Source organism: Dipodomys merriami, unplaced genomic scaffold (assembly GCF_024711535.1).
Source record: "Dipodomys merriami isolate MVZ:Mamm:240054 unplaced genomic scaffold, mDipMer1.0.p SCAF_4, whole genome shotgun sequence".
In the NCBI taxonomy this organism is placed as follows: Eukaryota; Metazoa; Chordata; class Mammalia; order Rodentia; family Heteromyidae; genus Dipodomys; species Dipodomys merriami.
In genome coordinates, this window is record NW_027205603.1 from 42,649,009 (window position 1) to 42,675,879 (window position 26,871).

The following is a 26,871-nucleotide window of genomic DNA, read 5'->3' on the forward strand; positions in this document are numbered from 1 at the left end:
GGAATATAGTCACAACATTTAATGCATATATGTGAAAACAGAACTAGGAAACTTGAGAGAACAGGAGCAGTTGGGATAGCTAGACTTGGGGGAGAATTCTAGAAGGAGTGACACTGATTATGATTAAGATGCATTATACAGGATGACATTGTTCAAAAAGAAATATACTCTTTATCTGATTTATATAACTAATTCCTCAGTACAACATCTTTACCATAACAATAAAAAATTTTAAAAATACATTGTACACATAAATTGACATGCTGAATTGAAATCCCTTTTACAACTATTTATAGATAATTAAAAAAATAAACATAATGTCACTTCACAGGATACCTTTCCCTCCATTTTTCCAGAATCTCTTTCATTTCAAGCAGAACCTGAATCAATGTACATTTGATCATTTCACTTTGTAAGCTGTAGATTTCTCAGGTTCTGCTCACTCTGTCACTTACAGAGCAAGGACAGAACATGTCCTATCTACCTTATCTGCTCCTTCATCTTTTTCAGGGAATATTTGGCTGAAGAGCAGTTCTGGACTTACCTCATATGCTTCCACCCACACTGCTCTACGTGTAATCTCACTAGCAAAGGATAGGGAATTTAGGACCTTGTGCATGCTGGGCAAATGCTCTACCACTGAACTATACCACAACTTGATGCTCCTTTTATTTATCTATCTATTTTGGGTGCCATTCTGGGGCTTGAACTCAGGGCCTGGGCACTGTCTCAGAACTTTTTTTCTGTTCAAGGCTACTACTCTGCCATTTGAACCACAGCTCCATGTTGCCTTTTTGGTGGTTAATGAGGTTAAGAGTCTTAATGGACTTTCCCTGCCTAGTATGGCTTTAAACTGCAATCCTCAGCTCTCAGCCTCCTGAGTAGCTAGGATTACAGGTGTGATCCACTAGCACACAGCACTGCACCTCTTTTAACTGCCCTACTTTATGAAGGCCCTTGTATGCTTCAGATAAAAACTTTATTAGTACCAAATCTCAAACCTATGTACATGCCAGATATTATGGATTTACATGGTTCTGTTATATTCTCATTTCATTTTTAGTTTTTATGTGTGAAGAAGGAAGGTGCTATCATGCCGCAGGATAGTGTTCTGTACCTTTTCCTTTGATGCCTCATTACCCACAGAAGTACGATATGCGTTCCTATCAGAAACTCCCTGCAGCAGCAACAATGTTCAAGTTGGAATGCTTTAGGAGATCTGTGAGACTATGCAGTGAAAATTTGAACAGATTGAAGGCCTTTCTTCCATAAGTCTGACTGATACATTCCAGTGGGTTTCCCTGTGCTCCTGGGGTCCATGAATTATGCTATTCCACCACACAGTACAGAAGGTCCCTGATGGCTAGCACTGACCTCAAGCAAGTTTTTCACTAAGTATGTTGTGTCTGACTGACAGAATAGACTCTTCCCTGCACTCATTCCTCGGAGGGTAGAAGTGAGTCAAGTTGATGGTAGGTGGAAAGAGGGACTAACTTTCCACTGGCCCTGCAGGGGACACAGGGACAGGAAAGCAAAGAGACATAGGCAAATTCATGGAATTAGGAGTTTAGGGTTTCTGGAGAACAGGTCTCTAACAAGAAATTCTTTTGACTTTCATACTTCAAGGTATCTCATCTTCACCCGTTTCATTTTTCCACTGTTAAAACATTTTCCTCTACCTTTTAAACAATGGATGTGCGTGGGAGTAGAGCTCAGTGGTAAAATGTGAGGTCCTGAGTTTGGTTTCTGACCACACTCTCCAAAGAAAGAAAAAAGAATGGATTTAATTGTAAGGAAGACTGATGTTGGGAAAGTGAAAGATGAGCACCTAATATTGGCCAGTAGAAAACTTCAGCTTTTATGATATGAGATTCTAAAATTATAGCAATAGTGAATCATTGTTTTCTGTAGCAGCTATACTAATGCTTTATTTTAGGGTTAAATAAATGAAAAAAAGAATGATGCTTATCATACTTGGCTTTTGAGTCTTTTAGATACACAACCACTAGACTTTGTGAGATGTTTATATTTTGGGATGTGCTCAACTTTCTGAGGACCTAAATTCATCTACTAATATTTTTGTGAAATTTAAAAATACTAGGATAATTCAACCGGGCAAGTTCCCAGAGGTAAATCTTGATGTTTGGATATTCCTAATGTTACAGTAACATGCCCTGGCAAAAATTTTAGGGTTTTATGAGATATGCATTATCAGTACCAACTGGTACAGAATTTTAAAATTCAATATAATTTAAGATAAGGGACTACATTTTAAATTAGGAGATATTTTAGTTATGTTAAAATGTGTTTTGGGCATTAGTGGGAACCTTAGATTAAATGATTACCCTGAAATACTATTTATAATATTTATAGTATTAAGCTGATAAATGTTTAAAAGAAAAGGAACAGCAGCTAATACTAGTGTCACAGTTTGAGAGGCCTCTGTGGGGAGGTAGAACACTGCCTGAGAGATGGGTCTGTGTCCTGTCTGGGACTACAGGTTGGTTCAAGTAAAGTGAACAAGCCTCTAGTAAATATCTGGAACTTTAGCCAGGAGCAAAACAATTACAATTAAATGAATGACAAGGCCTTAACTGCAAGGAACTAATTTTGAGTTCCAAGCAGAGAGAAAAACAGCTGGCCATGGCTGAAAATATTTTTCCTATGCTGTGGGATGTGCATGTGGATGCAACAAAGACACATGGTAATGGATGTGTGGCATTAGGCTACTAGAAAACTTCAGGCTAGCCTTGAAAAACAACACTTAGGAATATTGGCAAAAAAGCACAACTGAGCTGTCGGCTCTAGCAATCCTTAACTTGAAAGCAAAAACAAAAAACAAAAACCCTGAACATTTTCATTTGAGCATTTTGAAATAGTGGAACGTGGAACTTAACAACTCCAAATGAGTCTAAAGATTGCAAGAGAACTTTGAACAAAACGATGCAATTCTTACATGAATGCAATTTAGATACATTAAGAGAATGAGGGCTTTTCATTACTTGTGATGTAAACAAAGAAAAGCCAAAGAGATAGGAACTCACTCTTCTCACAGGCATGTTTGAAATATATGTAATTTCTACCCATCTTGTTATCTATTCTTCAATTCTGAATTGATTTTATGCTTTGGCTTTTTCTCAGTATTAAAAAAAATCAGTATGAAGTGATAGAAAACACCTAGAAATATGGCTTCAATAATATAAGTGAAATTTGAATTAAACTAATCCTGAATGTTATTTGAGTATTTCAAGAAGTAATACCTCTGTTCAGTGGAGCCTTGAAATTAAATAGTGGGTGGAGGAGGAGAAAGAAGGGAAGTAGGAAGAGAGGGTGGCAGAAAGAGGAAGATGAAAAGAAGGACTCTTTTGAAATTTAGTATTATGCTAATTGGACATATGCTGGTATCTTGACAGAGCATTTCAGTCATGAGTATGTTGGTTTTTTTTTAATGTGGGAGATAAAAATAAGCTTAAATCCTTAAGATATATTTCTCTGTCTGTAAGTACAGCATTACTATACCAAAACACAGTTCAATATTTTTAAATTAGGCAGTTTTCTCAGTGGTCACAAACTATATTTGGTTTTCTATATTTTGCATCCATTGACCATAAAAATAAATTCGGTTGCAAAAATACACTTAAGTAAACTCCACAGTAGAGAGCTAGTTCCAGAGTTTCATGATTCAAACCTTATGAAATCTCATTATTTTAGATGGAATTTTTAAATTAGAGAAAGAGATGCTAATTTCCAGTGCCTCGGAAAACATAGCTCCTCTCTATCTTGACTTCATGATATTTCCCCATGTACTGTCAGCTATGTGTTAGAGCGTAACTCTGGTGCTTGAAGTTTTCTTGCAGTGTTGGGGGACAAACCCTGCGCCTTGGACATGCGAGACAAATGCTTATTAACCACTTAGCTATATCCTTAGCCCTTCTGCTGCACTTTGAGTATTAAACTTCTTTTTTGGTTGTGGGGCTTGAACTCAGGGCTTGGGCATTGTTCCTGAGCTTTAAGGCTAGCACTCTACCACTTTGAGCCACAGCTCCACTTCTGATTTTCTGGTGGTTAATTGGAGATAAGAGTTCCACAGACTTTCCTGCCTGGGTTGGCTTTGAACCGTGATCCTTAGACTTCAGTCTCCTGAGTGAGCCACCAGCACCCAGATGTGAGCCACCAGCACCCAGCCAACACCCATTCTTTTCAAAAAATATAATTTTATTGTTATTAGTAAGGTGATTACAGAGGAGTTACGTTTTTATAAATTAGGTAAGGAGTAAATTTCTTTTTTGGACAATGTCACCCCTTCCTTTGCTTTTTCCCAGTTTCCCCCTCCTGTCTGAGTCCAAAGTCAGCCCTGTCAACACACATAGTGTGTACTGAACAGCATGATTGCATTTGTTCACTCTTCCTCCCTCTGTTCCTTCCTCCCTCTGTTTTGCCCCCTAAAAAAAGAAAAAAAGACCTCCAAACAAAAACACCACCACTACCACCACCACCCAAAACCCATGTTTCCATCTCCTGAAAAAATTTATTCTTTTTAAAGAATATAACCAAAGAAAATAACAGTGAAAATCTGAATTCTGTCATTTTTTCTTTATTCCTAAAAAAGTTTAAAGAATCCTAATAGTTATGATCTAATAGCAGTTTTACAAATAATGCCAATTTCTTATCAGACTATCCAACGATGTCTCTATGATATAATCTTTTCCTCACTATTCTTTCTGGGTAGTTGTTTCCAGAGCAATCTCTCCTGGTCCTCTTTTCCAGAAATCTAATACTAATTAAGTAGATTTCCAGTTCCAAAGAAAGAACAAAACCCTACATCTTCAGGGACTGTATTAAGATGAGTCATGCCACACACTGGGGGAAAAATCATTAATATTATATTCCATATGTTTTTTCATAGGTAATTATTATTTGTGGCTTTTCTCAGAGCAAGGAAGATGAGACATTTGATCTTTAGAAATAAGGCTGATGTAACAATATAGCAGCAGTATTTTTTTTAAGTAGCTGGATTAAACTGCTTTTTATTACTGGTGTTAGTTTGAAAGTAATAGTTCTGATGAAATAGTAATAAATCAAGATTTGATCATTAGATATTAATAAATGGTAAGGCATTTTACCATTATATATATTTTTTTCCTTCAGCTCTACTCTCTACTATTTCTTTCTCTCTTTCTAACTTATTCTTATTCCAAAACACTTATTGTGTTTTGGAAATGTTTTGATTCATATCAGGGAGTCTTGTCTGTATGTTTTTAGGCAAGTGAATGAAGATCATAAATATGAGAACAGGGTCCTATCCCTAAACAGAAAGGCGTGCCACAGCTCAGGGGCATCCACACCACCATTCTAACCACAGCAGAGCAGTGGCAACCACTACTGAGAACTTGGAAGCCTACATGAAATTTAATGCCTGTTCATTATGACAGGTGATACATCATCATGGCAGAAGTTGCCACTCTTTCTTTCCTGTCTTTAAAATCATCTGAAAAGACTGCAGAAAGCTTATAGACATTAGCCTATCTTAAAGAAAATCAGAAGTCAAACAAATACCACTTAATCTGTAAAAGGATATCAATTGAGAAATAACATGCAGGGTACTTACAAATATATAGAATCCCCCCCCCCAATATATAGAAAAAATTTTGCACAGTTCATGACATTTAAGCCAATTAAAAGTTTAAGTCATTTTTTATGTTTGGTCAAGTATGAAAAACAAGTTGCATTTACTGAAGGTACATTATTTAAAGCAATAGAATCTTTGACTAAAATGAGCCTGATACATTTGTGCACGTTTTTATAATAAGTTCCCTTGCTTCAAAATGAGTAAAATCATTCACCCTGAAACTTTTCAATTTTTCAGTGGACTGACATCAAACACAAGTCTAATCACCCTCACAACAAATATTAAGATTCTACGGGGAATACACCTACAATTTCCATTTTTTTCTTGAGTTTAGGAATTGGATGGTTTCAGGTGAAGTGACTATCAAACCCAGCAACAGTGAAATCCGTTCAGAGCAAAGTTACTGAAACAATGATGGCAGTTTCTGGCCAAGCGTAACATATTAAATATTATAGATAAAGTTATGTAGCATCTCAAAGGTTCTAGAAGGTAAAAACAAGAGAATTATGCATCTGCAACAAACTAAAATTAGAAAAGCTGCCATATGGCTCTGTGAAGCCAGCGTCACATTCTTATTCATTAGGAAGCATTCTGCTAACATAAAAACACAAGGCCCTTCCTTTGCTCTCCAAATGTGTTTATCTTTTCAACATTAATGCACTATATATCATGGAGCTGCTGAAGTCTCCTGCCGTGCATATTAAATATGTGCAGCTGCAATTTCTTTAGTAATGGGAGGAACCTAAGTCCCAAGTTGCTTCCCTCTCTTTCTGACATTGAGCTTCTTGTTACCACATCATGATTTCCTTTGCTGGCATGAAAATCAGCAAAATTAACCAAGGCCATCTCCAACCAGCACTCTTCAGGGAAAGCAACAGATTTGGTTTCATTTTCATCAATGGTGAGACATGACTACTTAAGATTCCACAATCTTGTCACAAACTGAAAATCTGCAGGCCTACACTGAAGAAAGAGATGGCCAGTTATCTGAACAGACTCAGGTCAGGTAACAGTGGCTAATAACTGCTTTTTGTTCACAAAAACTATCACTCATCTGTTGTCACCACATATATTTTTGCTTGCCCTAAATACAACCTGTCAGTATAGTCATAGGGCAAAAACCCAAGGAAACATGGTTTCAAAAGTGGCACAAATGACCAAATGAAAAGGCAACAGGTACATATATCAGTAAGTTTGCTATGGCAGCACTAACTCAGTGTGTTCATGTGCCTCTACCTTCATCTACAGCAATGGAGTATTACAATGGAAGGACAAATATACAGGAAGACTGCTTATTAGAGTAAATTATAATTCACTAGGTTCAACTAGCTATGATTTTAGAAGCTATCTGAGTAAGGACGTGTAATAATCATGACTTATTCAGAAATTTTAAAAATGGCTTCTTTCAAAAGCAATGCCAAAAAATCATACAATAGGAGCACTTAAAGTTTCTGATATATCAGGTTAAAATAAATATGAGAAAAATGGAAATTATAATAAAACTTATATCTGAAAGACTTCAGTCTAAGTAGTATAAATATTTACCATCTAAGTATATATCTTCTTACAGACTTGGGAAACCTCAAGTCCTAACATTCCTGCCTTACTACTCAGCAACATCAATGCTCATCGCCTCATCTCAAATACAGCATAGATTTCAAGATTCTGACAGCTCCACTGGCATTTTTTTTTCAGCAGGTAGAGTCTATAGTAGTATTGTATTTAAACTCAGGGCTCCATACATGCTAGGCAAGAGTTCCCACCTGAACCATACCTCAAGCTCTTTTTTGTTTTAGGTTATTTTTCTTCCATAGGCTCTTGTTTTGTGTCCTTCCTGTCTATACCTCCCATATAGCTGGTAGGTATTACACACATGTACTAACCTCAGGGGTTGTGAGGAATGTCTATTTGTTGCCTGGCGCATATGGGTGCTCATTAATACTGAACTGTTTCCTAGCTGGAACTGAAATGAAATTCAGTTTGGCTAGGATCTCAAGATCACAAATGTTGGGCTGGGAAGGTGGCTCAGTGATAGAGTGCTTGCCTTGCATGCATGAGGCCCTAGGTTCTATTTCTCAGTACCATATAAACAGAAAAAGCCAGAAGTGGCACTGTGGATCAGGTGGTTGAGGGCTAGCCTTGAGCTCAAATTGGCTCAGGGACAGAGCCCTGGCCCTGAATTCAAGTTCCCGGACTGCCCCCCCCCCCAAAAAAAAAAAAAAAGATCACCAATGTCTCTACAACTGATTTTCATTTTTTTGCATCAGAGGTGTTAGAGATTGGATGAGAAAAAAGTAAGTTTATATCATATATGCTAAGAGAATCATGGTAATTCCCAGTGGTCATGCCACCAGAAAACGAATTTGGAAAGATGAAATACCACCAATCCTTTTTAAACACCTGACAGATGAAGGGAATAAACATTAAACAGACTGACTTTATTAATCCAGACTGCCATGTAGGAACGTATGACATGCTTCATGTAAAAAAAAGCAGTTTGGGTAACACAAGTTTTTTTAAATCAGACTGGAGGATTTTCCTAGCTTCGAATAAACCATGTGTTAGAATTGTAGCTCTGTGGTAATTTGACTGTCTAGCATATGTGAGGCCCTGTGTTCAACCATCCTTTGTTCTACAACTCTCATACAAATCCACTAAATGACATCATGAAGATTGTCCACCAAAGGTGAGCACTGGCTACTCAGTTTCCTTATCCTGTAGCTCCAGCCCTGCTACCAGTTCTAATGGCTTTAGCCTATTTAAAGGGGTGCCTTCCCAGACACAGAGATCCTCCCAAACCATCCAGACACCTCATCCTCATTTGTTCTCATTGCTGTGTAGCTTGCTCTTGGATTCTGGCAGACCTACCTGCTTTGCTCTCCACATGATCTTTTTGTCCATCTGAGCATCTCTTCCTTTCAGGTTTCCTCTGCAACACAGGACCTAATGCCATTCAACAGACCTCTTCCACACACAAAAAAACAACTGAGATCCTAAAAATACTATGGGAGGCTATAGCTCCTGGATTTCATCTTGCTTCTTACTGAGAGTTCCCAGTTCTATCGTTCTAGTCTGCTTCAGAAACCAAGGGAAGACCTCACTAGCATGCGTTTTAAAAAGCAAGTGTTCCCAATGTAATACACCTAATGAAAAACTGGATAACAGAACAGAATCATCCAATTGACACTGACAACATTAAATTATTCTAAATCCTATCATCTAAGTAGAGAAAACAAAACACTGAGAACAATGAAAGAACCTTATGTAAGTATAGAGAATACCACTCTGGACAAATAAAAAAGACAGGAGGAACATGGACAGCTTTAAGGGCAAAACAGTCCAAGTATCTGAGGCCAAGAAAAGAGAGCTCTCTGCAGAGCTGCTTCAGATCAGGGTCAATGGTGGTATTTGCTTTCTAAGTCATATATGAGGAGAAGCATGATCCAGAAAAAAATGGACAATCTAATACTTCCCAAGTATTTCACAGCCCAAAATCTCGAATAGTTAACAATTTGGAGCAGGAAAGTCAATGAGACCCCAATTAACTACTTTAAAAAAAGCCAGAAAGCAGAGCTGTTGAGTACTAGCTTTGAGTAAAAATGCTCAGGGACCGGGCTCTGGCCTTGAGATTGAGCCCTATGACCAGTGCGCACATGTAGGCGTGCATGCACGCATCACGCATGCACGTGCACGTACACACAAATTGGTTCAGTCTGGATCAACTCTGCAAGTTGCTAACTAAGACAAAACTCCAAAGAAATCCTAGATGAGCATTTAGGGAGGAAAACCTGGGACTACGTGAGGTCTGAGGTAACAATGACTGTAGCAAAGAGTACCATCTGTCATTTGGCAACTGCTGTTATGCATAGGTCACTGCTCCTTCTTTGTATGTTTGTTTATATTCTTCCTGCCTCACAAAATTTTGTTCTTGTTTTCTAATCTGTTAGGAACCTGGTATGGGAATGGGACTACAAAATAGTTAATTTACACATACATACTAACAACACAAATGATATACCTAAAAATGTGTTTTATCCTTTGTCTATAGAAATGAAAGGAACCCAAGTTTACTACCAGAACTCAAGAAAGGATGGGGAAAAAGCGTATAATTCTAGGAGTTGATCATTCAGAAGGTCTACATGCTCCAAAATACCTTTTGTTAAGAGAAATTACACAAAATATCATTTTTACAAAACATAGAAAGTAAAGTTTATTCTTTTCAAATGTTTCAAATAGTTTTCAGTTTCTTTTTCTTTTCCTTTCTTTTATTCAGTTGTGGAGCTTGATCTCAGGGCCTGAAGACTGTTCTTGAGTTCTTTCCCTCCAGGCTAATGCTCTACCACTTTGACTCACAGTACTACTTTCAGTTTTCTGGTGGTTAATTGAGATAAGAGTCTCACCGACTTTCCTGTCTATGTGGCTTTCAACTGCAATCCTCAGATCTCAGCCTCCTGAGTAGCCAGGATTACAGGCGTGAGACTCCAGTGCCTGGCATAGTTTTCATTTTCAACTCACCTTTTATACATAAATTCAAAATGGCCTTAGTCTTTATGAACTTGGCACCGGCAAGGCTACTCAGTTTTGGGGGCTGACCAAGAAGGGTAAAATGCTGTGAGGAACAGAGTAGTTAGGATTTGTCTTCTGGCCCTCTCAAGAAAAAGAGCGGTTAGCTGGGTTAGTCTCAGGCTGGGGGAGGTGGGAGCAGGGGAGGGCTTAGAAGAACAGGTTGATTCACTCTGAAGATCAAATAGGCCAAAACATTAACTGCCACCCCATTCCCTGCAAGAAAGCTTTCTTATATAAACACGAGAATTCTGATCAGTATTCATTCACCGTTTTGGAGGGTGGGGATAGGTACTACGGTTTGAACTCTGGGCTTGCCATGTAAATCATGTCCCTGTATCCATAGATTTTTTTTAATTTTAATTTAATTTAATTTTATTTGTGAACATACTGTACAGAGGGGTTACAATTACATGGGCAGGATAATGCGTACATTTCTTACCAAGCATTGCAGCCTCCTCCTTTGTTTACCCTTCACATCCCTTCCCAGCCTCCCCCCCCAATCCCAATCCTTCTCCTTCCCCCCTTCCCCCTCCCCCCCCACCAACATTGTAAAGCTCGTTTTGGACATGACAACTTGTACTTCTCATTGTTGCAACAGGTCCACCTGTATCCTTAAACAACTGGTTTTTCCCCATCTCCTCCACAAGTTATACTGACATCAAATATAGTGAAAGCAGGGGTTATACTGTGGGGGAGGGACATACAAAGCAACAAAGAGATAATCTTATAAATGCGTTAGATTTTTAATAAACATTTCCAAACTTAGATTGCATAACATATCACTAAGTTGAGCAAGAGATCAATAAAAACAGTAGGTGAAAGGAAAAGAAAAACTGGGAAACATTTGGAAAACAATCCTAATTGGACACAAAATAATGTTCCTTTATTGTTATCATAGTACTCTAAATTCAATGTGTGTTCTACAAAGAGTTCCTACCAAATCTCCATTCAATAGTTACTGCATTTCATAGCAAGAACAGGTTTAAAATCAATCTTTAAAGCAATCCTTCAAATTTTTTATGGCATGAATTCTCTCTAAATGAAGCAGTAAGGGCAGTGAATCATCAAGCAAATGTCTACAATTGCTTAAAGCAGCAATGAGAAAGAAAACAAGAGTTTGAATTCTTCAGGTCCTGACCCATATCAAACCAGGCAGCAGGAGAGGCTGGTCCACAATCTTAGAAATTACCAGTGCCTACGTGTTTCAGAGCCCAATAAAAGTGTATACAAGAGGTAGCCTTCTTCTCCCATTCTTATGCACATAGCATCTGTGCAGCATTGTAGCATTCTTCCACATGCATATAGCATTCTGTGTAAGTGGAGGGGAAAACACTGTGATTACCACTGTGACTGGTAATTCCCAGAGGCTTATATTGGTTTTGTACTCTCAAATACAAGAGACTATTTAAATAGTCAAATCCACTTGCAAGAAATTAGAATACTTAAAGCCTGTCCATTTGCTGTCCAAATTTAGGTTATAACAGATACACTGCACAGATTACAATAACCATGGCTATTCCACAGATAAGACAACAGAAAACTTCTCTGAAGGCAAATAATGATCAGTCTTTTACACCATGGAATGTATCACATTGCAATAGCTTATTATAAATGTGAAAACCACAATGGTAAATTATCTTTGATAATTCTTATCCTTGATAAGTTCTTCTTAATATACTAACTGATTTAAGTTAAGTGAAAACTAATTTTGTTTCACATATATCAGGCATAAGACATGTTTACCACATATGCATAAGTACTCAATGAAATAAAATAGAATGTCTTCTTATTGTCAATCTTAATTATTCTACTTAAGTTTCTAAACCCTAGATGATTTAGTTCAATACATCAAGACTTCAAAAGCAATTTATGGAATGGCGTTTTGAAAGAACAAGTTCAGCTTCAGTGCAGTTGGACAGTTTGAAACCAAGAAACCTGTTTTGGAAATCCTACCCGCCCAGTGCTAGCTTGCAGGTGAGGCAGATAATGTGGCTGAAAATGACTGACAGAAGAGCTGGCAGGCCCAGTTCCAGAGGCTCTGAAGGAACAGAAGACAGCCAGCCTTTTTTGCATTCTTAGCCTGGCCTAGAGAGGTGCTAGCCTTTTGTCACTGGTAATTCATTCAGCCGCCTCTCAAATGAATCAACTAATACCTTTGATTTGCTTTTTCAAGATGTACTGTTTGTTGTTTTTATTGCACCAATGCACAGTGTGGTTTCGCAGATACTAGAATGGTGGTAGTTGTCAGCTCTGAAATGCCAAGAAAAACATTTGGTTGCATATAGGGTTTCCTGAGAGCAAGTTAGTACATGACCTCAATCTTTTCCAAGCTTATCATAATGCCATGAGGCTGTGCTGATTCAGCAAAGCAATCTATAATCACTTGCAAAATGCCTATGCCTCACAGGGATGTTATTAGGCTTAATAAAATAATGCATGTGGGACACTTCAAGATCTGTAGAAGGCAAGTGTGAAGTAATAATATTATTCTGCATTTATAATTATAAGCAGCTTTACAAAGACAAGACCTTATAGATCTATTCACAAATTACAAATAAATATTACTTTAAATAACTGTATCATAAAAACACAAGAAGAATCTGAAATCATCTTGGCTTAAAAATGGAATACATAGACTCTAATGTCTGAACAAAATGAAAAGAATCAGACAAGTTTCTACTAAAGGAAAAGAACATTACATGTCTTTGTGATAAAATATAAATTGAACTTGTAACATTTTATTATAATTATTAAGATATTGGTATTAATGAATTGAATAACACTTCTGTGGATTGTGTGTGTGTGTGTGTGTGTGTGTGTGTGTGTGTGCGCACACACACACACATGCTTGAGCACGCGCAAGTCCTGGGGCTTCAACTCTGGGTGCTGTACCTGAACTGTGTTCAAAGCTAGCACTCTACTATTACTGCACTTCTGGAGATAAGAGTGTTATGGACTTTTCTGCCTAGGCTGGCACTGAACTCAGATTTCAGTCCCTTGAGTATGAGCCACCAGCATCTGGCTACTTCTATGGTTTTTAATCAATAAACTTATACTTTAGGTCAAAGTCAGTGAAACAGCAATACATTTCTTCAGTTATTACAATACTGAACATCAGTTTTAAGTAACATGAATAAAAATGCAAATACTAGCCGGGCGCTGGTGGCTCACACCTATAATTCAAACTACTCAGGAGGCTGAGATCTGAGGATCACGGTTCAAAGCCAGCCTGAGCAGGAAAGTCAGTGAGACTCTTATCTCCAATAAACCACTAGAAAACTAGACATGGCACTGTGGCTCAAGCGGTAGAGTGCTCGCCTTGAGCTGAAGAGCACAGGGACAGCACCTAAGCCCAGAGTTCAAGCCCCACGACCGACCCCCCCCCCCAAAAAAAACTGCAAATACTTTACTGTATGTGATTTTTCCCCTTTCTAAATATTAGAGTACGTCTGCTTTTTTAATTAAAGGGGCCAATAACATCTGTCTCAGATAGGGAATATCTGACACTTTCCCTCTATCCCATGTCAGCTGGGTGTGTCTAACAAGCAGTCTGGACTGAGATGCTAATGCTAGGCCCTAAAGGGTCACTATCTCTACTGGGTGGTATGTATTCTTTTTGGTTTGGCAGGTATTATTTTCTCCAAGTTATCTCAAAGATTCAAGCTATTATGCTTAGTGTTTCCCTATATAGTCCTAATATCACTTGCTTCATCAAATGGAAACCATCTAATTGGATCTTCTCTGAGTTTCCATGGGACCATCAATCCAGGAACCAGAGACTGGTTTTCTATTTTTGTACCTTCTTATCCCACTGTAAGTGCTAACCATGTAGACACAACAGGGCAGAGGTGTGGAGAGGTGAGTGCTTACCACATTGGAGAAAAGCACAGAAAAAGTCCTGTAGGTGGACTGGGTTCCCTTAGGGGATCAACTTCAACAAACAAAACAAGAAAATTTACTCCTTAATTCTCTTTTAAAATTTCCTTTTCAAAAAACTAGCATTTTATATCTTTTTAAAGGAATCATGTCAGGTGGTAGGGATGCAAAAAGACTAAAAGAAAAACTTTGAACTCTTCTGAGTTTTAAGGCACACTGCCATAATTAAGCCAAGAGCTGAAATAGGGTTGACAGGCTATCTTTTTAAAGGAGAAGGGATTTGTGAACGAATTGAAAATTTGAAACTTGTGAGTATGAGCTGAAGTATGAATGTATTTTATTCATTTAGTTGGGAGACTTAGCTTGTTTGAAAAGTTAAGTTTAGGAAACTGCAGTTTAGATGCTGAAATGAATATAGACTCTAATTATTTGAGATTTTCACCAAGAATGCTTTCATCAGAGTATGAATGTGGCAAGGCTGATTACGTACCTCAAAATAAACTTCCATCAACACACCAGGAACCATGCACATACCTCAGGATCCTAACAGTGCCTAATTAGTTCTCTGAGGTATAAAGCACAAACGAATTTGAAAATAAAAAGGTGATGGCTAATGATCTTCTATATAATTCTCTAAGGATAAACCAAATTGCCAAGGAAGTTAGATGTACAAATCTCAAAAATTCAGGCTGATAACATTTTCCAGGAGCAATAACAATTGGTTAATTTTTCAACATTAAACCTAGTTAAGAGGTGGACTTTAAAAGGAAGAAGTGTACCATCATTTAACTATAGAGGTATCTATGCAATGTAAGTTATATGATCTTTCCTTTCTAAGAAAAGTCTGAGTCTCTTAATTTAGAAGTGGAGTTTAACCCCATGGGAGCACAGATCTTTTCACTTGCTTATCCTAATCCTGAAACTGGGAACTCAATTTAAAACTTTAATCGCTGCAAAAAGCAGACTTTAATAGAGCACACAGAAATTACCTAAGGGGGGAAAAAGAAATTACCTAAGGGGCCCTTCAGAGGAATATGGAAGAGAAGCAATATGGAGGATGGCCACAATCATTTACTTCTTATAAGAAAGTCAATACTGCAAAAGGGAAAAAAGTAGGTAGGCTATCTAAAAGTCAAGAATTATTTAGGAGAAGATACTGTGGTGGTATGAAAGCTAAAACAGGTAGACCTACTAGAATGAAAACTAATAATGAAACTGGTAGGTACATAACACTGGTCCACAAACATTTGGCACTTTTGTAAGTCTTTACAAATGCTAACATAGAATGCTTTCAGCTAGGTGATTTAACAATTCCCACTGTCTCCACTTCAGGGGTCACTTTATGAAAAAGTCCAATTGTTCATAATTTATGTATTTAAAAATATGGAATATGTTTACTGAGTCCTGCAGGTGAAGAATGGGTAGTGTGAGTGTGGGTGTACGTGCTGTTACTGGGGTTTGACGTTACACTCTCCCTAGGCTTTTTGTGTTCAAGGCTAGTGCTCTATCATTTGAGCCAAAGCCCCATTTCTGGCTTTTTGATGGTATTAGACATAAGAGTCTCATGGACTTTTCTTGCCTGGGCTGGCTTTGGTCCACACTCCTCAGATCTTAGCCTCCTTAGTAGCTTAGTATTATAGATAATGAGTCACTGGCTCAGACAGTGAGTATATTCTAACAACCCTAAGTGATTACATATGTAGTAGCCAAGTATGAGAGATTAAAAACTGCTATGGCTTTGAAACCACTAGGGTAGAGATTCAAAACCTCAAGTCTGCCTGTGAGTCAGAAAATGAATATTCACTTCAGTACCGAAGGACACAATGCAGATTCCTAAACATTCATCAAACTGCACAGGTGCCTCCTCCACATTCCCAGTACCTGCTTACAACATCCTCTGGCAAAGGAGCTCCTCTGAAAATAAACCTTTTTTAGGGGGAGATAGGGGTGGGTAGATTTGCCAGTCCTGGGGCTTGAACTCAGGTCCTGGGCACTCTCCCTGTGATTCTTTTTTGCTTACGGGTAGTGTTCTACCACTTGAGCCACAGCTCCACTTCCAGTTTTTTTTTTGATAGTTTATTGTAGATAAAGAGTCTCATGGACTTTCTTGCTTGAGCTGGCCTTTAACTGTGATCCTTAGATCTCAGCCTACTGAGTAGCTAGGATTAGAGGTGTGAGCCATCAACACCTAGCTGACAAATGTTTTTCTTCAAGTGATCTCTGACCTACTACTATTATGTGGGCTTTGTTTCTACAAATAGACCCTAAAGAAGAGGGAGAGAAGCAGAGATGGAGGAAGAGGAACAGACAGACAGACAGACAGACAGACAGACACAGACACACACACACACACACACACACACACACACACACACACACGTGTGAAATAAAGTCTCCGCAGGAACTGGAAGGGACCCAAGCATCTTCAGTGAGATAAAAAGGGATAAACTGAAGTTGAGGTATAGAAGTGACAAAGACTAAACTTCACTTATATTTCAAAAACATCTGGAACACAACTTCCTATGCATTTTTAAAACTTTCTGAAAATGTGTGACTTTTGTTATTTTACATATATTTTACTTGTTATAGCAGTGACAATCCTTAGACAATTTCAAAAGTTGAAAGTGTACTCTAGATCACGAGTACACAAAAACCTGAATTTTGTGCTTGCAGTGGACCAGAAAAGAAAAAGTCCAGGAGAAATAGAGGTATGGTTAGATGAAAACAGTGGAAGGGGAAGCAGGTGGACTATGAGGAAGAATGGTAAAGGTAGCCTAGAGTCTATGAAAACGTGTGTTCTAGCCCCAGCCAAGCCAGGTCTGCTCATCGCTACCACTGCAGGCCTGTACTTCTGGTGCTGCTCTTGCTCTAAGAGTCTTGACTGGTACTGCACGGCAAGCACAGTCCTGGAAAGCCAAAACAGATCTCTCTAGAAATCACAGATGTGTCAATTGAGTAGCCTCTCCAGTACTCATCATGTATTAAACACCAGGAGAAGGGATCCTACCTTTAGAAGCTCATAGGATGCTATCTAGACTTGAAGTAAGATAAAAGAAAAGTTTGGATTACCTTTCCCAATGCTTCTAAAACATTTTTTACCTTATTTATCTAACATCTATATGTTTGAAACAGAGCTGAATACATCCTACTCTAGTTAGAAGCATTATTGGTATTAATATGCTTATGGAACTGGTCTGGGAATCTAAGTACACTTAGAGAGACATAGCTTTTGACAGAAAATGCTCTCTATTGGGAACAATTAATTTATTAAGAAACCTTAAAGAAAGATTTTAAGGTTGAAAACTGAATTTGTTTCTTAAAGAGAGAGAGACAGAAAATGGAAAATGGGCTTAATAAATTCAATCACACACGAGATATACTTCCATATAATCTAAGAGACAAAAATACTTATATTTTTTGCCCTTGACAATTTCACTAATAATATTCAAAAAAAATGTATGATGTATTTTTTTTCTTGAACTGACTGATATGGAAGGGATTACTGATTGAAAATTGCCTATCAAAAGAAAATGATTCTTAAGAAGGTAAGTTTAATTTAGGGGTAGTTTAGAATGATGTCAATTATGAAAGATCCTACTTTTCTTTCCTTTCCATCAGATATAATAAAATTAATGTAACAAAATGACACTGTTCATGTGGCTGTCAAATGCAGGCAGGCTTAAATAATAAATCACATCAAGAAAGACTTCAGACCTAAGAGAGCAGAAGAAACAGACTCCTCCAAATGGCACAAGAATTCTGTATTATCCACCAGCTAGCATTAACTGGGAGTGAAAGGCCATCTCAGTGATGAATGTATGGGAAGGAGTACTATGTCAATATCGGTCCTATTTATTTCACTTTTCATTCCCTCCACGAGACAAAGTGTCTTAATTCCAAAATGGACAGGCCCACCAGGACTCTAAATCTCTTACAGGTGATCGGGCTTTTTTCTTTTTAGAGGAAGAGTTTGAACTTGAGACATCCTGTCTGCTTGGTTTGCTTGTTCCACTATTGCTCTATCATTTGAGTCACACTTTCAATTTTGCTCTTTGCTAATTGACTGAGATGACATTTTCTGCCTGGGATGGTTTTGAACCTCAATCCTCTGGATCTCAGCCTCATGACTAGCTAGGATTATAGGTCTCAGCTCTGGGTACTTGGCACGGATGATCGAACTTTTATATTAGAAGAGGAGAATCCAAGCCCACTTTACCTAAACAACTTTTCTCTCATAGTCCATGTATTTTTTTTTTTTTTTTATGAAACCATGTTATATTGGCCCCTTTTTATATAAGAAAGGACAAAAGATACAATGGGCAAAGATACTATTTCAGATAGCTATGGATATTTAATAGTTTAAATTCTTGAAATCTCATAAATCCATTTTTCTAAGTGGAAGTTTATATTTCCACAATTCCCTTTTAGAATATAAGATAAAAATATACTTCAGAGTCTTGTATGTAGTTAAGGACTCTTGGCCCCCAGATCTACTCCTTTATTTTAGACCAATTATGCAATGAGTACTGGGGTAGTCACAGTGATTGTCAGCAAAGTCTGTTGTGTCCTCAATATATTTCCTGAAAAGGGAGACTATACTTTCTTATCATAGGCAGAACTGTTGTACATCTAGAGGTTACACTGCACCATGGAGATGGACAGATAAAACGACGAGAAAACAGAACATGTACTCTTGATGGAAAGTCTCCATTCATAACATAACAGGGTATGAAGCAAATGTCCTAAAACAAGCTTGTTACCCAACTTTTTGGCAAATTACCAAGATGTCTTTTGGTATATACAACAACTTTGTAGTTCCTTTGGATTTTTATCATCATCATCTTTTACCTGACCAGAAAACTAACTTGCCATGAAAGTACGTGACCAGAAAACTAACTTGCCATGAAAGTACGTGTGTGTACCATTTTCTAAAGTAGAGATCAGCAAGAAATATTCTTCATAGTTATTTTAAATAACAGTTGATACCATTTATTCAATTCATTTATAACATCATCTTCCAAATGGCAGGAAAATGCTTGAAGCTAGACAGAAATCTGAATGTGAACTCTAGTGCTCTCTCTCAGTTGTGTGACTTTAGGTAAGTCTAGACTGAAACCTTTGCTCCTACTGCAAAATGGAGATAAGTAAGTAAACTTACCCTATAGGAGAATCACAAGGATGAAAGGAGATGATGGGTATACTCAGAAATATCAGAATGAAGTAAGCAAAGCAAAGATTATACATGCTGCTTAGTATATAGACTTCTGCTAGAGTTTTTATAAAGATAGATCTATATTTGATAGCATTGATAACTATACAATTAGGAGTGTTAATGCCATCTATATTACAGTGAGATCCTATTGCAAAAAGTATTTATATAAAATGAGACAAGAATCAGCAGTAAAATACTACATTACTGAAGAAGTAAAGTTTCTTCTCTTTAGATGGCTATCTGAAATAATTGTAAACAAATGCCTCTTGATTGAAATTTAGCTTCCCTATCTGGAACAGTCTATAGTCTGAGTACTTACAAAGGCCAATGAGGCTGCTTGAAGTAATCTCCATTCTTAGCTTAGAGGTGATTCTGTCTCTAAAAGAATACGATGTACGTTCTTGTTTATTGTTTTATATCATGCATCTAGCTCCTGGCTTATAATAGTAATTACATTTTATATTCTACACATTTTTAGCTATATTGTTACCAACCAGTTCCGATATTTGTATGTATCTCAAATCTAACTGGTCATATAACATTGCTGTTCTATCTCAATTATCCTTGTGGCCACAGACACCCCACCTCACCTGACCATAGCCTGGGATTTTCTGCCTAACAGCTGCCTCCCCATATTCCTCTCCTATCCCAAACATGCTTTGGTCACGTCAGATGTGGAATGATAGCTACTTGTGACACAGAGAACATTTATTTTCTTTCTGATACCACAGGAAAACATGAAAGTGCTGAATACAGAGCAACAGTATTCAGAATGGGGTGAAATGAGAAACAGCCTACATCAGTAATCTTTCCCTTTGAAAGATACTCATCAGAAATCAAAGGCACCTGGTTATTATTCACTGAAGTGTAGAAGGCACAGGAACCTAGGCCGGAGACAGTTATACCCTAGAGGTACCATCTGCGATAGTGCCTGCTCAGTGTCTAGGGCCTCATGATTCCATGGCTCTAAGACTTTAGACTTTAGTCATGATAAGGTACTTAACAAAACCACATGGAGCCCGAAAAAATCATTATCACTACCTCTCCCTTCAATACTATATGGTAAAACTACCCCTATAGACACAGAAGTAACTACTACAACTCAATTTTGAGCACACTGCTTTTGGAATACCACTTTCTCTGATAATAAACCTAAACAAAGTGGAAGCCAAAACCATCATTCTCAGAAGCAGGGGACAAAACAGTGTAAAAAAAAAAATTTCCAGGGGCTGGGAAGGTGGCTCAGTGGTAGAGCGCTTGCCTTGCATGCCTGAGGCCCTGGGTTTGATTCCTCAGTATCACATAAGCAAAAAGAAAAAAGCCAGAAGTGGTGCTGTGGCTCAAGTGGTAGAGCGCTAGCCTTGAGCTAAAGAGCTGAGGGACAGCGCCCAGGCCCAGAGTTCAGGCCCCACGACCGGAACCACCCCCCCAAAAAAAAAAAAATTTCCAGGCTGGGGCTGGGAAGGTGGCTCAGTGGTAGAGTGCTTGCCTTGCATGCATGAGGCCCTGGGTTAGATTCCTCAGCACCACATAAGCAAAAAGAAAAAAGCCAGAAGTGGCGCTGTGGCTCAAGTGGTAGAGTGTTAGCCTTGAGCTGAAGAGCTGAGGCACAGTGCCCAGGCTCAGAGTTCAGGCCCCACGACTGGATCCCCCCCCCCAAAAAAAATTCCAGGCTACAGTGTGAATTCTATACCCACTGGCCTCAAGGCCTCAATTTTTTTTTTTTTTATGCTGTTCCTGGGCCTTGAACTCAGGGCTGGAGTACCCGACCCTGAGCTTTTTTGTTCAAGGCTACTGTTCTGCAATTTAGCCACAGTTCCGCTTGTGACTTTTTGGTGGCAACCTTATTATTGTGACTGCGTATGAGTTCCCTTACCAACAAAACACAGGAAGTAATATCAATCCGGAAAGAATCTTATAATCAGAATGGATTGAGAACAAAGCAGAGAGTGAGAAGATGGCAGAAAACTATGTACAAACATTCTTATTACATGCTTTTAATATTGCTGAAGAAAAAAAATCAGTTACATAGCCTTAGATACAATTTTTGTATGGTGCACTGTAATATACTCTATGTTGGGTGTTTTGAAAAGTTAGCTGGGCACTGGTGGCTCACACCTGTGATCCTAGCTACTCAAAGAGGCTGAGATCTGAGGGTCATGGTTCAAATCCAGCCTAGGCAGAAATTCATTGAAGATGAGCAGTGGTGGTGACTGCAGAACAATGTGAATACTTAGTACCTGCCACGGAGCCATGCATTTCAAAATGGCCAATTTTATGCTATGTATACTTACCACAATAAAAAAGGGTCATATTAAAATCAATTCTCTGGCTAAACTTAATTGGTATCTAGAGTCTTTAATCAATAAGTATTAACTACCATCCACTGCCTTAGAAATCTATAACTTTCTCAGGAAACCTATATAAATACAATTTATGACCCGATTGCTGATAAGAGCAATTCAGGAGTAAAATATCCAACAATTAGGATATTAGCCTAAAATGGTAGAGGTCAACTTTTAGTGGGTTTTTGCACGCATGGCAAAGCACGAGTTGGAAAGGTGTGCATTTTCTACTATAAAGCTCAAGTGAAGAACCTGTTTTCCTAGAGTTCTAAGTAAAAGAACCCAGGGGTACAGCGAGAAGGGAACACTTAAAAAATAGGTCCCTACACTACTATCAGGGATGCCTCAGAGAGGAACAAAAAGTGAACATTTTCTAAGCAGAAAGGCATAAACTAAAATATTTCTGAGTAAAACATTTCACAGTCATAGAAGGATGAAAGAACTGAGATGGACAGAGCCTCATTTCACCCATGGCAACTACCATTGCAGGCTATAAAGACTTAACATATCTCCCTTCCCTGAATAAGGGATCTGAATAAGGAAGTCTAATGCAGTAGAAAGCTGGGGGATAAAATAGCTGAAATGAAGTACAAGGTCTAGAAGTGAGATCTTAGTGCCAGTAGCTTCATATGGACCTGGTTCCTGTACCTCAGAACCTTCTTTCCAGAGTACATGCCACTCCTGTTTCTAGAACTGAACTTCATTTTTTTCTCATTGTTTTTGTTATGTACTAATAGTAGACTTCTACAGGTCTAATATTCTAGCATTTGATTCTAGCAGGCATTCCACTGCAGTGTGGTAGTAGAACCTTATTCTTCCCCAAATGTGTTATCATCATGTTTATCATCATTAAGCATTCGGAAATAACAAATCAAAACCACACGTTAAACACATTAGGATGGTCACTAGCAAACACATAGATCACTCAAAAATAAACACTTTGACTCTACTTAGATGAGATATTTAAATCGTCCAACTCCTATCAACAGAACATAAATGATGGTTACTAGGAGCTGCTGGGCGGGAGGACAACAGCAGAGGGTTCTGAGTTTTAGTCATGAAAGATGAAAAGTTCTAGAAACTGCTTACAACAATGTGCAGTTGACAGTACTGTTGTCAGGTACAGATATAAATTGTTACAAGAGTAAATTTATGGTTTGGGCTTTTCACATCCCACCCATATTCACCAAACTGGAAAAAAAAATTCCTTGGAAGGATCAGTTAAAGTAGTTGCATGAAGAATAAATTACTACTGTGTAAGCCATCTCAGTCTGAAAATTCACTTTGGTCTAAAGTCTACAAATATAGTCACATTTCACTCTCCTTTGTTTTATCAGAATAATAAGTTCAAGAATAAAACTGCTCTCAATAATCTGTCTGAAAAGCAAACAGTATTTAGAAAACTTTTGTGCATTTTGGAGACAAGGTCTTCCTATGGAGCCCAGTCTTACCTCAAACATAATCTTCCTGGTCCCAGCTTCCCCAAAGGCAAAATAGGTTTATTCCACTTTACTTAGTATATTGTTAAGTGTAAGAAGGCTCAGGTAAAAAACATTTTTATAGGTCTGGAGGGCAATTCCCCTTCTGTGTACATATTACACAACTGTTTAAATTGGAGTTATAAAGCAATCATCAATCCAAGCATTTGACTCATTTAGTTCACATCTACATATGGTCCCGAAAGTCCAGGTGGGCTTTCCTACTAATCTGTCTGCATATATTTCATGTACTAGCATTGGTCACACAAACAGAAATGGTAAAAGAAAATTATGGTGAAAAGTAAATCAAAATGCAATACTATTCACTTAAGATAGAATTTTGAACATAAATATCGTGTACCATACATATCAACAAAATACAGAAACATTAAACAAAGCAAACAGAAGCCAAAAGACTTATGAAGAAAATGTACCAATAATACGTTATCAATAGACTTTATGATGAAATTTGTGCCCTCATACCATTTTTTTCTGGTATTGGGGCTTGAACTCAGGGGCCTCACAGCCCCTCTGTATTTAAGTTTGAATAGAGGTGCCTCTGAATATATCTAAGTCTCTTTAAAAAGTTACAAAAATGAGTGAAGACTGTTATTATTAATTACTGGTATTGAAACAAGGACTTACTACTTAGGTATATTTTCATAAACTCTCGAGTTAGTTTTAGTCAAGGTGACAGGTGAGGCTGAAATACCAAGTTTGGGATAATGGTAGAAAGATGCAAGTTGGGTTTCACTTATTATTTATAATGATTGGCAACAGAAGAGATGGAGCGGTTGGGCAACAGGCAGAATGGCTTAGCCTGACTTAGGTGTTGCTCTAGAACATATTGAGAGAGAACTCGAACAGCCTAACCAGAGCATCAGTGGTGAGTGATGCCCAGTCTATGCAGAGTTCTCTGGCTCTAGAAAATATTTAATTTCTTTAAGTGACCATGGAGAAAAGATAATCACCCTTCCACCTTTTTTCTTTCGCTTTCCATATGAAGGAAGAAGTCACTATCAGATGATGTTAGCACAGAAGAGAGAGAAAAGCTGCCTTTCTGCTTCATGTGAGAAAGAAAGCTACCAGCTAATGAACATTTATTGTAACAGGCTCTTGCTGAGTGCTTCCTCAGACAATCCGAGGAGACTGTCTCACAGACATGAAATAATTTGCTGAGGCTCCAAAAGGTAGATGGCAACATGATTTTCTGGTCTGATTTTGTTCTTCTAAACAAAAACCATGTGTTAAACAAGGAACATTCCTGAAATACTAGTTAGGAGGTTAAAAGCATATTTGTACTTTTCATTTTTATTTAATGTTTGCTTCCCTTTTCCAATTAGACTGCTTTTCAAATCTGTAGGCACGTGATTGAAAGAATACAGTGTGACAAGGTGTTTATTATTGCTGCTTCTTGGATGGCTGCGGTATGCACCTTATGATTAACACTAGAGTAGTTTAGGCATGGCACAGGCCCAGCGTGACACATCTTAACCTGTTTTATGGTTTGAGTGGGGAATTACCAAGGTTTTGTAAAACCTTAAAAACCAATGTAAGACTTTCACAGTGGTTAAAAATACATGTATGATTATGTTAAGACATAAAAGACATGAAACCTTTTTTTCTAAGAGTTCTAGGAATATTCTTTCATCCATTCATTTATAGCCTAAATGAACAAAGGTACAAAATTAAAACAGAGTTTTGGTAAGGGGAAAAAGAGAAAAATGAGGAAGGGAAACTAATACACTAAGGGAAGAAAACTTGAATGTTGATGGAGTTAACTTTGCTAAAGAAACTAGGAAAGTGAGACTGGTTTCCAGAGTAGGCTGGTATTAGAAATTGTCTTGTGTATGCTATATGCATGTAAGTTCCCTTTTTATTTATTTATTTTATTTGTTTATTTATTTTTGGGTCCAGTTGTGGGGCCTGAACTCTGGGCCTGGGTGCTGTCCCTCAGCATTTCAGCTCAAGGCTAGCACTCTACCACTTGCGCCACAGTGCCACTTCCGGCTTTTTTCTTTTTGCTTATGTGGTGCTAAGGAATCAAACCCAAGGCCTCAGGCATGCAAGGCAAGCACTCTACCACTGAGCCACCTTCCCAGCCCTTTTTTATTTATTTTTGTATTGCCTCTTTTTGCTCAAGGCTAGCACTCTTACCACTTGAGCTACAGCGCCACTTCTGGCTTTTTCTGTTTATGTGGTACTGAGGAATGGAACCCAGAGCATGCATGTGAGGCAAGCATTCTACCACTAAGCCACATTCCCAGCCCAATGTATGTAAGTTCTTACAAGACAGACCTTTATTTGTGAAACTCTTCTACATAGAACTGTTCATTAGAATATATATGAAAATGAAAAATGCTATGATGATAATATGCTAAGAGATAGCATTTTATGACTAATAGCACAATTGGAGGCTCACAAATCTATAAAGACAAAGATATACTTTTAAAGTCTACCTGTTTGAATATTATATAAAAGGGAGATTAAAAAACATGAACTTCAAGAGGATGCACTGGAAAACAGGAGAGATAATGATATTCCTGGCCCTGCAGGAGACTTGTATACAGATACTTCAGAGCCTGTATTCACCCCAACACTGGATGCTGTTAATATATGCCCAATAAAGATTGATTTTTGGCACCACAAGACAAATGTATTTTTTAAAAAATATTACTTACTTTTTTTCTGTAGGCAAAAATATCAAAGAAGAGAAGCACAAAATGATCTTAGGAAAAAAAGAAAACCACCGGAAGAAAGTGTTCATGTTCTGTGTTTTAACTTCACAAAAGAATTTTTCCTAGTGATTACAGCCTTTCCAAACTCTTGTCATTCAGGATATGTAATTCTAATCCATTGGCAAGACCAGTAGAGGCTCAGACGTAATCAAATATGCTGACTAGCTGAAACTAGAGGTGCTTCACTTCCTCACTTCTGGTTTACATCTCCACCTACTCTCACTTGTGAATTATGATAGTCACTTGCTGTGTAAGATTTGAAAAGTCCAAATGGGGGAGAAGAATGAGTGGGCTCCTAGCTGAGTTTAGCAGATGAAAAGTTACATCATCCCAATTTACCTCGGTCCCCTGTCTTGGGAATGGCTGAATTTTATATAAAGCCTATTTATAAACCACTGCAAGTGATACTTGCATTCATCTTACACTGTGACATCATTTTCTCATCAATAATGTAAGCCTAAGAAATGGATTAAAGAGACTCTGAAGGGCTTTCTCATACATGGAAAAAGAGAAACCAACTCAACTCTTCAGATATATGAATTCAGTCCTCTTACCTTGTTCTTTGATCTGGCGAATTTGCTTCACAGTTTCTTTTAAGATTGCACATTTGTCAGGTTTGAAGTTAAAGTTGTCTATATCATTAAAATTTGCAAAAATAAGCTCTGCAAGTTCTTCAATATACTTATTTTCCTGTTCACGATTACGTTTCTCAGTATTTCTTTTGGGGCTAAAAAGAAGAAACACATTTTTATTATGTATTTGAAACTGAGCTATTATGAAAAAATATATAATAAAAAAATTTTTTGTGCCATCCTAGGGCTTGAACTCAGGGTGCTGTTCCTGAACTTTTTTGCTCAGGGCTAGTACTCTGCCATTTTAACCACAGTTCCACTTAGGCAGAAGCCACCAGCAACTAGCTGATAAACCAATTTTATTTTATTTATTTTACTTTTTGTCGGTCGTGGGGCTTGAACTCTGGGCTTGGGCGCTGTCCCTACATTCTTCAGCTCAAGGCGAGCACTCTACT

The 26,871-nt window shown here is 37.9% G+C and overlaps 1 protein-coding gene across 11 annotated transcripts in view; it reads right to left on the minus strand.

Annotated features, from left to right (window-relative positions):
* The window catches only part of Ncoa2 (nuclear receptor coactivator 2), a 255,599-nt gene that overhangs the window by 59,119 nt on the left and 169,609 nt on the right, over window positions 1–26,871 (minus strand). For all 11 annotated transcript variants that reach the window (XM_069990904.1, XM_069990908.1, XM_069990907.1 and 8 more), the window contains one exon: window positions 26,399–26,571. In XM_069990904.1, the coding sequence (XP_069847005.1) occupies window positions 26,399–26,571 (173 nt within the window). The remainder of the gene's footprint in view (window positions 1–26,398; window positions 26,572–26,871) is intronic.